At 35.3% G+C, this 12,033-nt stretch overlaps 2 protein-coding genes across 3 annotated transcripts in view; one reads left to right on the forward strand and one right to left on the reverse strand.

The window, feature by feature from the left end:
- DNAI7 (dynein axonemal intermediate chain 7) overlaps positions 1–470 on the forward strand; it is a 45,021-nt gene extending 44,551 nt beyond the window's left edge. For both annotated transcript variants that reach the window (XM_021690516.2, XM_021690517.2), the window contains one exon: positions 61–470. In XM_021690516.2, coding sequence (XP_021546191.1) covers positions 61–336 — 276 coding nt within the window. In that variant the 3' untranslated portion in view covers positions 337–470. The remainder of the gene's footprint in view (positions 1–60) is intronic.
- An 88-nt stretch (positions 471–558) lies between these two features.
- The window catches only part of IRAG2 (inositol 1,4,5-triphosphate receptor associated 2), a 117,853-nt gene continuing 106,378 nt past the window's right edge, over positions 559–12,033 (reverse strand). Inside the window, exons 34-40 of the mRNA XM_021690461.2 lie at positions 6,839–6,986; positions 5,933–5,976; positions 4,404–4,466; positions 4,244–4,290; positions 3,863–3,964; positions 1,831–1,938; positions 559–1,058 (exon numbers count right to left, since the gene is read on the reverse strand). Coding sequence (XP_021546136.2) covers positions 815–1,058; positions 1,831–1,938; positions 3,863–3,964; positions 4,244–4,290; positions 4,404–4,466; positions 5,933–5,976; positions 6,839–6,986 — 756 coding nt within the window. The 3' untranslated portion in view covers positions 559–814. The remainder of the gene's footprint in view (positions 1,059–1,830; positions 1,939–3,862; positions 3,965–4,243; positions 4,291–4,403; positions 4,467–5,932; positions 5,977–6,838; positions 6,987–12,033) is intronic.

Genomic DNA, 12,033 nt, shown 5'->3' on the forward strand with positions numbered 1-12,033 from the left:
TATTCTGCCAAAATACCTAAAAGAAGAGCTATTAATGGATTTCTCTAATTTTTTCTTTAGCTCAAGGAACACCTTACTGAAGAACCTACTCAGAAACCTAATTGGACCCTTTTAATGTTTAGTGGTGACAGAGCACAAAGGCTCAAGATCAATGAAGACAGTGAGGCATTCTCTGAAGCCCTTCAGGAAGAAACTGAGTTTCATTCTACTTTATATCACATGGTTAAGGATTTTGCTTCCAAAAAAGCAATGGAAAAAATTAGGAGCTCCAACTGCCAGTTTATTGACTGTGTGTGCTATATGCTACTCTCAACTCGATTACTCAGCTATTCTTAATCCCCACTGATAAATTTTATGAAGAATCAAGCAACTTGGAGCAAAATCAGGTATTTCTTCAATAAAATGTAATGAGTGAATATATTTCAAGAGGTTATTAAAATTTAATAAGCATTTTATACTCAAATTTTATTTTTTAAAAAGTGGGGTTTTTTCCCCCCCCCCATGAATATTTGGCCTACTGAGACTTTCACTTTTCACTCTAGGAAGACTTGAGGTCCTTTATTTCAATAAATTTTGACAAACAATATATAATACCTCCTCCTCAAAAAGCTCATTAAAAATCACAGGCAGGATTCCTCCCCATTGTATTGTAGCCAGAGAGGAAATCGCAGAAAGAGGGAATGTAAAATACCTTACAGTCCTTCTGAGACCCTCTGGTTCAACGCTATACTTTCCCAGCTAAAAATGACTAATTTACGAAGTTCAGATACTGAATCTTTAAAAACCAAGACACACACGTTAAGATGTGCTCTAGTCACACTGGTGGTGGTCCATTGTGTTGGAGTCTGGTAAATGGCCACAAGATTTGCTCTACAGACATCCAGGAGTCCCCATCTGGTGTGGGAGCAGCATCCACAGACTTTTGGAAAAATCGTCCTGTGAGGAAGCTCATCAAAGCTGCAAACAGTACAATGAATGCAACAGAAAGCCAGAGTGCCTTATTCGCCTTTCTGAAGGAAGTCTTGAGATTTGTTGCCCATGAAGCTACTGTGTCATAACTATAAGGAAAACACAAATTCAGAATCTGTTACTAGAAACACTCCTTTTGCCAACAATACCAGTCAAGTCATCGATCTGCCCTACCTACCACAAACATTGCCTTATAATAAGCTACATAATGTGACCTGCTATCTTGGTTTGGGCCACAAGTTGCCCCACTCCCACCCCAATAATTTTTTAGAATTAAAGAAATGATTTAGAGTTAAGAAATGCTATGGTGATGATCTGAAATTTAGGTGACTCGGGCATTATTTAACTCCTAACAAGAACATTTGAGTATTTATCTCATTCTTTCAATCAGGTAAGGCATCTTAAATTAGTAGAAACAAAAATGTTATTTATTGAGCATGATATGTGTGTATATACATATGTCACTTATTTCTCACCATACCCTGGACTTGTGCTATATTGAAATTTAAACTATTTTTAGTTTAAGAAAGGAGACACACAAGAAAAGCCTACTATAACATCAACTAAGTCTTAGCATTTTACATGTGCTACTGTTGTTGTCCCTATCTTCTAGATGAAGAAATTGCCGCTCAAAAGTAGATGAACTTGCCTAGGCCCCTCTGCTCCAGGACCAAGTTCCTAACTGTGACCTGTCACTGGTTCAGGGATAACTCCTGTAGACCATGTGAAGTTTGTTTTTTTTTATCTTAAATTTAACAATTTGATAGGTCTTTTAGTACTTTGACTAAGATTAACCTGTTAACCCTGCCTCATCTTTCCCCATTCCACAAAAATGGTATCATTAGCAAGCAGACAACTTACATTGAAGAACCATCCCATTTTGATGGATTATTTCTCCTTTCAGAAAGACTTGGCTTCCTTGTCCTTTCTACTGTTTCTTCTCCAGGTGGTTCTGAGTCATCTTTAGTTCTGTAAATAAGTATTATGTTTAAATGTTTGAAACTATGGATAAAATACCAGATTATTTAGAAAATATTGCTAAATTTTATTGTATTACTAAAGAGGCTCTCAGGTATTTGTTTTGCTTTGGAAAGATGTGCTATATAGTTCTAAAATCAAATCACTAAATTTTTATTTATAGGAATTTAATTTTAAAAACTTGCTATATTTAGAAAAATGTTTGTTGTAGGAAGTTGGGATACTAGCCAAAGGATAAGTAAAAAGGAGAAATTTACAAAGAACATGTAGAAGTTCGTCAGTTATCACCACTCATAATTAACTGGTGTTATTAACCTGTGATTTCTTTCTCTGCTTGTGTATAGTAACTAAACTATGAATATTTCTTCCTCTGTATTCTTTTTATTCAACATATGGTAAAATTTTTCTCCTTCTACCCCTTAATATATTAACAGTGGATTTTATGCTAAACTGGAGTAATATCAAAGTGTCATTTCTTCTTTAAAAATCTTAATTTTAAAAGTGTTTATTTAATGAGCTGGGAAATAGAAATTGGACCAAATATATTTTAAATAAAATCATATTGTCTAAAGAGTTTTGCCTTTAACCTCAACATAATTTGTTTCATTACCATGTTTACTGATGAGTTCCTAGTTGGATTTGAATTTTGAAATTCCAAGCTCATAATGCTCTCACTATTACCAAAGGCAACTGTTTCTCAGAGGTTTTTTTTTTTCCTTCCTTCCTTCTTGGACATCTACAGGGAATGTATGTGGCTAGTTTTCATTTTTAAAGGAAACCTGGCCCAGGGTGCCTGCGTGACAGGTGGTTGAATGTGGACTCTTGATTTGGGTTCAGGTCATGATCTTGGGGTTGTGGGATCGAGCCCCACGTTGGGCTCCACATTCCGTGGGAATCTGCGTGTCCCTCTCCCTCTGCTCCTCCCCCGACTTGCATGCTCTCTCTAAAATAAATACATAAAATCTTAAAAAAAAAAATAAGGCCCAAAACACTGAATTCTTGTAAGATTCTCAAGATTTCAGTCTTTTGTTCGCTAAGACTTCTCAGTAGAAATCATACCATACCAACAAAAAGCAAAAAATATTGTAATATTTTGAAGAAAACTTGATTTTTTTTAACCCAGATCAGAAAAATCCATTACGTTAACTCTAAATCTGAAAATGGTTTTCAGCACATGCAGTACGCTCCCAGGATTGTTTTAAAAACAAATACAAAACCTGAGGGTAGGCACTATGTTTTACTCATCTTTATACCCCTTAGGATTGAGTTTAGTATCTACCACATAGTAGGCAGGTATGAACATGTATAAAATGAACATAAAATCATTTCATTAAGATCTCTACAGATGAGGAAACGGAGACCAAATAAAGTTAAACAGTTGGTCCAATGTCACTCAAGGACTTAGAGGCAACATTTCTTCATGTCCCTTCTCTGCCCTCTACCTATTGCTATACTTCCATAGCAATATAGAGTTTTGTTTCCTCTACTGTTCATTTACATAAAGAGAAGACAGAGGTATATACAGTGCACATATATTACATATGTGGCTATATGTTATATACACATATGTTACATATAAGTCATGTTTTGTTTTGTTTTTTCATCTAAGTAGATGGACATTTTACTTCTGTGGCTCTTTATTGACCTTTCTCCCTGATGACCAGATACCTATACAGGAAAAAAATAATCTTCACAATTCTGGCAAATTTCAGTGTCTAAGACCTCAAACCTTACAGTTTTGAGTGCTACAAGAGTAAATATATTTGCAAATAACATTTATGCAATGCACTGTGGTTTATAAAAGTCTTAATTCTGTTTTGAATAATGCAGCATTATCTCATTTCCATAGAATAAAAGTGATCCCCACTACTTCCCAGCTCACGTCAGGTTAACACACACACCAAGCTTTACCTACTTTAGTTCACATTTTTCTTCTTCAGCATCTGCCCAGGAATAGGAGCTAATAAATCGATGTAATGAGGGACGGTGTTCACTCTGCTTTGATCCCAAAATACGCCTAAGTAAAGACGATTATAGCCACTTGTCAAATTAAATACATCTGTAGCCATTATCAATTTATTTCCTACTACCTAAATTAATACAAAAATTATATGTTCTATTTTTTGTTGGCACACTCACTTCATAATAAAATTTCATGATTATACACCTATTGTATAATTATTGTGCATATACCCTGTGCAAATCAAATGTTACTTTATTACTTATTGCAAACATGTACTTCAGTCAATTATAAAACAGTAGGGTTCCCAAAGAGCAACCTTAAAATTACACTTACCAGCTGCTTGACCTCCTACTGAATCTGTCATTTTCCATCCCAGCCACCTTTAAATTTCAGATGTTAAAGAAATAATGAAATACGACTTTAGTGAAGTTTATGTTTTTGTTATATGAAAATGAACTTGCTTTTGATTAAGAACACTTAGGAATTTGCTTACCATTCCTGCATTTCCAATATTTCTGGGCAAAGAGGCAATGGTCACCCTTCGGAGAGAAGATGGCTACCCGAAGAGGGCAAAGGTACATTTAGAAAACTATCAGTATTTTATCATTGGATACGACACTAATGGATATCCTTGTACATACACATCCCTGCATTTGACCACTGCTGAGTTAACCCGTAGACATATTTTGTTATGGCCAAATTGCCTTCCAGAAATATTGTACCAATTTATACTCTACCTTCTCCAAGACTGGATGAGTATAATTTTTGCCAAATAAAGTTTCTTGTTTAGTTTTCTGGTGACATTGAACACTTTTTTTATGCGAATAATCATGTATAAATCTGCTCTGGGAACTATATGATCTTTGCCCATATTAATGTCATTAATGATAATTCTGGCAGAAGTTTTTTTCATTGTTAATGCAGCTGAATCTTTCTTTTGCTATCATTTACTTTATGCTGAGGCTTTCCCAACTCAAGAGGAGATACATGTGCACCTATTTTCTAGCTGTTTTTTTCATGGTTTCATTTTTTCCATTTAAGACATTTAAAGATGGGCGGGATATTTTGATAAATGGATGTGTTTATTTGTCAGCCTCAGATTTGCATAGGAAAATGTTATATACTACTGTGATTCTTAAAGTTTAAGTACAACTTCAGGAAATAAAAAATATATTAAGTGTAGGAAATAAGCTAAAGAAGCTTAAGGTGAATCGTTTTCTTAAACCTCCATTCCTAATTTCATAGGTTAGCTGAGTATCAAGAATATCAAATTGCAATCCAAGAAATTTGGGTTCTCACCATGGTTCTGCTACTGCGTGATCATTACTAATCACTTAACTTCTGTGAAAGTGCTTTTCCTCATCTATGACAAAGAGATTTGGATGGAATGATTTTAAAGTCTCTCGCTCAAAAATTCTGTGAAATTCTGATTTTCAAATTGGCAAAAACTGCTGGTTGACTCCCAATATTCCATTTCCCCCCTTTTTATTTGGTAAAGAACACCTTGATTTTCAGTTAGGCACAAAGCCTCCAGAAATAAAAATGGATCTTCTGGTCTTTCAACCAAGAATGACAGGGAAATGTTATTTGGGACTTCTAGGAATTGTCATTGGAGGGAGAGGGAACGCTTGTTTTTATGTCTTCCTTTTTCCTAGCGGACTGGATGTAATGCCACCCTAGACCATGAGGTGGAAGCGGAGGGCTGAGGGTGAAGAAGCAGCAAGAGGAGACTGGGCTCTGTGGATTTTATGAAGCCACTCTACCATTTTTGGACTGCCTATTTCCATCTCCAGTTTTACATGAGAGAGAAACTATCTGGCTTTCCTCTTGCTTTCAGACAAACTTGAATGATGTACAAATATAGTAAGAAGTATAAAAGTATACATATATAAACTTAAACATGCATAGGCATATCTACATAAATATACATGATTTACATTTAAAAACGCATTGTTTCAAATAATATTTTGAAACCATCTCATCTGTAACACTTGATAGACTGTTAAGTCAACTAGTAATTACCTTGGAGTTTAGGGAAGATGAACGCTTTTTAATTTGGCAGTCATCTGAAAGGAAAAACACATTTGCACATTTGAGGAATTACATAAGCAATTTATTGCAATGGTCTTATTTCTCAACAAAGAAAAGCAATAGTCAGAAATATTTAAGACCCTAGAGACTACTGAACAGTAAAAATACCTGGTTATCATTTGGTGACTCATAACAATTACCATCTGAATACTGTCCTCTATGTCACTATATATGTCCACAATGCTTACCCAGCACATAGGAGGTGCTACATGGATATAGGCTGAATAAATGAATCCAAAACTATAGATCAGAAGGTTATCAAATATGATTACCTTTCCTAGAAAAGGGAAGAGATCATTAAAATAATTCTGCTCAGAAAAGTTCACATTATTTAAAATAAAACTATTACAAAATTTATATAAACCTTATATTTTTAAGGTATTTCCCATGGTCTCAGATGTGTCCTTATTTTCCAATCCGTCTGCCAGCTTACTATGCCAGCATCATTCCTTCTTCAAGAAATAGAAAACCATTGTTGATGAGAGTGGCTCATTTAATTTATTGTGCTTTGCTTTGTGTGTGGAGAAAGAGTCAATTCTAACATACCCTGAGTAGGAGAACATTAGAGTCAACTCAATGGGTTGGATGAAATATATTCTCTCATCTCAGCAATCTAAATTAATTTAATGAATTTTTGGTGTCATTACCAAAGAATCCTCCTTGTGTCCCAACCTGTTTTCTAACTTACATTTTACTTGGGGCTATATAAATAACAGGATGAGTTATTATTCTAACATAACCTTAACCTAAGAGTTTTATACTAAAGACATAATAAGAATTAGAATGAAAGAGGAGCATCTTAGAAAAACATAACTGATACCATTAAACTTTTATTACCTTCATCTTCAAGAGGGTTAAAAGACCTTTCATTTTGCAGAAGAACCTGTTTCAGTTCTTCTAATTCAGCATGCTCTTTGGCATACCTTCTCTTCAGGTTTTCTACATGCTGAATCATTACTTCAACTGCTTTACTAACCCGGCTTTCCTAGTAAAAAAAAAAAAAAAAAAAGTAAATTTACATTGAAAATATTATTCTTGATATCCAGTTAAAAAATGATTAAACACATACATCTATCTTCACTACATCCCCAAATCTCGCTAAAATTACAATGAAGTGGTTTTGTTTGTTTTAAAAGAAGACACAGAACAAATAGAAGAGGGTATAATGAAATTTTGAAACCCTGCTAGTAGTAGGACTAGTGGTGAATGACTAAGACCTGAAAAACCTGAACCTTAAGAAAAAGTAGGAAAAGCCTACAAGCAACCTGGGCTGCACCACAGAAAGCCATACAGGCTCAGGAATTAATGGTGCCTCTGGAATTAAATGTGAAGGTAGGTATGTGAAAAGAAATGGTTGAAAACCTGCAGAAAAAGTGATTAGATCTGCAGATCTCCTCCCTTATTCAGGCCAACTGAGCAACTTTCCTTCACCACTTTGCTGAAAGACTATAAATGTTGGATATCTAGAGAGAGAGAGAAACAGCCTGTGGATTGGGCAGTAACAGTTGACGGTGAATGGATCACAGAGAAAAGAATAGGTTTAGGCAAAAGTCTGTATACATATTGAATACTGAGATTCCTAGCCTGATTTCTCCTTCCAACTTGCAAACACAGGTGGCCAGGCTTATACTCACAAAGCAGGCAATTGGAAGATTTTCCTCTGAGGAATCTAACGTAGCAAGATAAAAGTCTTAAAACTACTGACATCAAGAATATCCCAGTGAAACATCCCAGTTTGTGTGAAGCTCAGAGCCAATGAGAACCCTCCCCGCCCTACATACAGCTCCCATTTAGCTATATAGTGGATCATCACTAGTCAGAGGAAACCCTCTACCATGAAAGGAAAATCAACATAGAAAAAAAGCAAGCTGGAGATCAACTACAGAAAAGCTTCAAGGGAAATAGCAATATCTTCAGAGAGTTAATAAGTATTACATCCATGAAATAACAAGATAAAAAAGCTACATGCTAAGAATAAAAAGAATCTAGGAATTAAAAATATGACAAAAATACATAACTCAATAAAATAGTTTCAAGGTAAGGTTGAGGAAATCTCCCTGAAACAAGAGCAAAAAAATTGAAAGGCAGAAAAGAGATGAAAAAGGACCTGTTCAGCAGATCCAACAGACCAAGAACAGGAACTCAAGAAAGCATAGAAAATTCCACAAAATGTGGAAAAGGAAATAATTCAAAAAATCTCTAGAACTCAAGAACATAATTTGCCAGCTTATATCCATTCAGGGTCTAAAACAGTACATGAAAATAAACTCAAATTTTAGTTAACATATAGTGTAATACCGGTTTCAGGAGTAGAATTTGGTGATTCATCACTTAGCATATGACCCCCAGTGGATCACAAGTGCCCTCCTTAATACACATCACCCATTTTGCCCATCCCCCACTTACCCTCCAGCAACCCTGTTTGTTCTTTACAATTGAGAGTCTCCTTAACGGTTTGCCCCCTGCTCTTTTTTTTTTTTTTCTATTGCCTATGTTCATCTGTTTTGCTTCTTAAAATCCACAGATGAGTGAAATCATATGGTATTTGCCTTTCCCTGACTGACTTATTTTGCTTAGCATAAAACCCTCTAGCTCCATCCACTTGGTGGATGCACCAGTTTGCATTACCACCAACAGTATGAAAGATTCCCCTTTCGGGAACTCTCCTACACTGTTGGTGGGAATACAAGCTAGTGCAGCCACTCTGGAAAACAGTATGGAGGCTCTTCAAAAAGTTGAAAATAGAGCTACCATACGATCCAGCAATTGCACTACTGGGTATTTACCCCAAAGATACAAATGTAGTGATCCGAAGGGGTACGTGCACCCCGATGTTTATAGCAGCAATGTCCACAATAGCCAAACTATGGAAAGAGCCAAGATGTCCAACGACACATGAATGGATAAAGAAGATGTGGTATATATATACAATGGAATATTATGCAGCCATCAAAAGGAATGAGATCTTGCCATTTGCAACAACGTGGATGGAACTGGAGGGTGTTATGCTGAGTGAAATAAGTTAATCAGAGAAAGACATGTATCATATGACCTCCTTGATATGAGGAATTCTTAATCTCAGGAAACAAACTGAGGGTTGCTGGAGGGATGGGGTGGCTGGGTGATAGACACTGGGGAGGGTATGTGCTATGGTGAGTGTTGTGAATTGTGCAAGACTGTTGAATCACAGATCTGTACCTCTGAAATAATACAATATATGTTAAAAAAAAAAAAAAAGAAAAAGAAGAAGAAGAAGATAGCAGGCGGGGAAGAATGAAGGAGGGGAAATTGGAGGGGGAGACGAACCATGAGAGACAATGGACTCTGAAAAACAAACTGAGGGTTCTGGAGGGGAGAGGGGTGGGAGGATGGGTTAGCCTGTGATGGGTATTAAAGAGGGCACGTTCTGCATGGAGCACTGGGTGTTATACACAAACAATGAATCACAGAACACTACATCAAAAACTAATGTATGGTGATTAACATAACAATAAAAAAATTTCAAAAAAAGATTCCCCTTTCTCCATATCCTCTCCAACATCTGTTGTTTCCTGTGTTAATTTTACCCATTTGGACAGGTGTGAGGTGGTCTCTCATTGCAGTTTTGATGTTTATTTCCCTGATGATGGGTGATGTTGAGCATCTTCTGTCTGTTAGCCATCTGGATGTCTTCTTTGGAAAAGTGTCTATTCATGTCTTCTGCCCATTTCTTACCTGGATTATTTGTTTTCTGGGTATTGAGTTTGATAAGTTCTTTATAGATTTTGGATACTAACCCTTTATCAGATACGTCATTTGCAAATATCTTTTCCCATTCCAAAGGTTACCTTTTACATTTGTTCATTGTTTCCTTCACTGATTCAATTTCATTACATCCTTCTGTTCAGATTTTCTACATCTTCCTGATTCGATTTTGGAAGATTTATGTTTCTAGGAATTTATCCATTTCCTATGTTGTCCAATTTGTTGGTATATAATATTTTATAATAGTTTCTTATAATCCTTTGTATTTTTGTGATGTCAGTTGTTATTACTTCTTACCCCGATTTTGAGCCTCTCTTTTTATCTTAATGAGTCTAGCTAAAGGCTTACCAATTCTCCTTATCTTTTCAAAGAAACATCTCTTGGTTTCATTGTTTTATATATACATATTTGTCTCTATTTCATTTATCTCTGCTCTGATCTTTATTGTTTCCTTCCTTCTACTAACCTGGGGCTTTGTTTTTCTAGTTCCTTTAGGTATAAGGTTAGATTTTCTGAGATGTTTCTTGGTTCTTGAAGTAAGCCTGTATAAACTATAAAATTCCCTCTTAGACCCGATTTTTCTGCATCCCAAAGATTTTACACCATTGTATTTTCATTTTCATATGTTTTTATAACGTCCTCTTTGATTTCTTTGCCCATTGGTCAGTAGCATATTGTTTAGCCTTCCAAGTGTTTGTATCTTTTCAAATTTTTTCTTGTAATTGATTTCTGGTTTCACACTGTTGTGATCAGAAAAGATGTTTGATATGATTTATTGAGATTTATTTTTTGGCCTAACGTATGATCTAACCTAGAGAATGTTCCACTTGAAAAGAATGTGCATTCTGTTAGAAAAATAAATGTTCTATTTATGTCTGTTAAGTCCTTCTGATCTAATGTCTCATTCAAAGCCACTGTTTCCTTATTGATTTTCTGACTGGTTGATCTATCTGTTGATGTAAGTGGGGTATTAAAGTGCCCTACTATTGTTGTATTACTGTCAATTTCTCCCTTTATGTCTGTTAATATTTGCTTTATGTGTTTAGATGCTTCTATGTTGGGTGCATAAATATTTACAATTTTATATCCTCTTGTTGGATTGATCCCATTATCATTATGTAATGCCCTTGTCTCTTGTTACAGTTTTTGTTTAAAAGTCTATTTTGTCTGAAAAAAAAAAGTCTATTTTGTCTGATGTATTATTGCTACCGCAGCTTTTTTCATTTCCATTTGCATGAAATATTTTTTTTTCATCCCTTCACTTTCAGTCTGTATCTTTAGCTCTGAGCGTGTCTCCTGTAGGCAGCATATAGATGGGTATTGTTTTTTTTATTCATTCAGTCATCCTAAGTCTTTTGATTAAAACATTTAGACCATTTGCATTTAAAGTAATTATTCCTACATATGTACTTATTGTCATTTTGTTCATTGTTTTCTGGTTGTTTTGTAGTTCTTCTGTCCTCCTTTCTCCTTCTCTTGCTCTCTTCCCTTGTGATTGATGACTTTCTTTAGTGTTATGATTCCTTTCTCTTTATTTTTTGTGTATCTATTATAGGTTTTTATGGTTACCATGAAATTCATATATAACATCGTAAGTACATAGGAGTCTATATTAAGTTGATGGTCACTTAAGTTTGAACACATTCTAAACAAACTATATGTTTACTCCCATGTTTCATGAACAGAAAGGAGACCAGTCTGGCTGGAATGCAATAATTCAGGAAGATTATCATAGAAAATAAATTTCATAAGGTAAGAGGGCAGGGGAATCATGTAAATCTTTTTGAGCCATCATAAGGATTTGGGGTTTTATTCTGAAAAAAGTGAGGAGCCACTGGAGGACTTCAAACCAAAAAGAAACATGATCTAGCTTACATTTTAGAAGGATTATTCTGGCTGCTTTATGGAGAACAGAATATGTTGCAGGAGTACTGAGTTTAAATGGAAACAGGGAGACCATTTAGGAAGATATTGTATTAATCTGCAAAAAACCAGAATGGTAGCTTAGCTCAAGGTGGTAGCAGTGGAGAAGGAAATAAATGGTTGAATTCTGATGGTAGAGTAAATAGGATTTATTCTGATGGTAGAGTAATTATGATTTTCTGTAGGATTAGAGGTAAAGTGTGAGAGAAAATTGTTAAGAATTACTCCCAAGGATTTTCAATCTGATCAGCTTTGACAGAGATAAGATCATGTGTGGAATAGGTTTTGGAGATACCGTAAGCAGTTCATTTTTGTATGTGTTGTTTGAGTTGTTTGTCAAACATCCAAATGGAAATGCTGCATCC

The sequence above is a fragment of the Neomonachus schauinslandi genome, chromosome 5 (assembly GCF_002201575.2).
Source record: "Neomonachus schauinslandi chromosome 5, ASM220157v2, whole genome shotgun sequence".
NCBI lineage: Eukaryota > Metazoa > Chordata > Mammalia > Carnivora > Phocidae > Neomonachus > Neomonachus schauinslandi.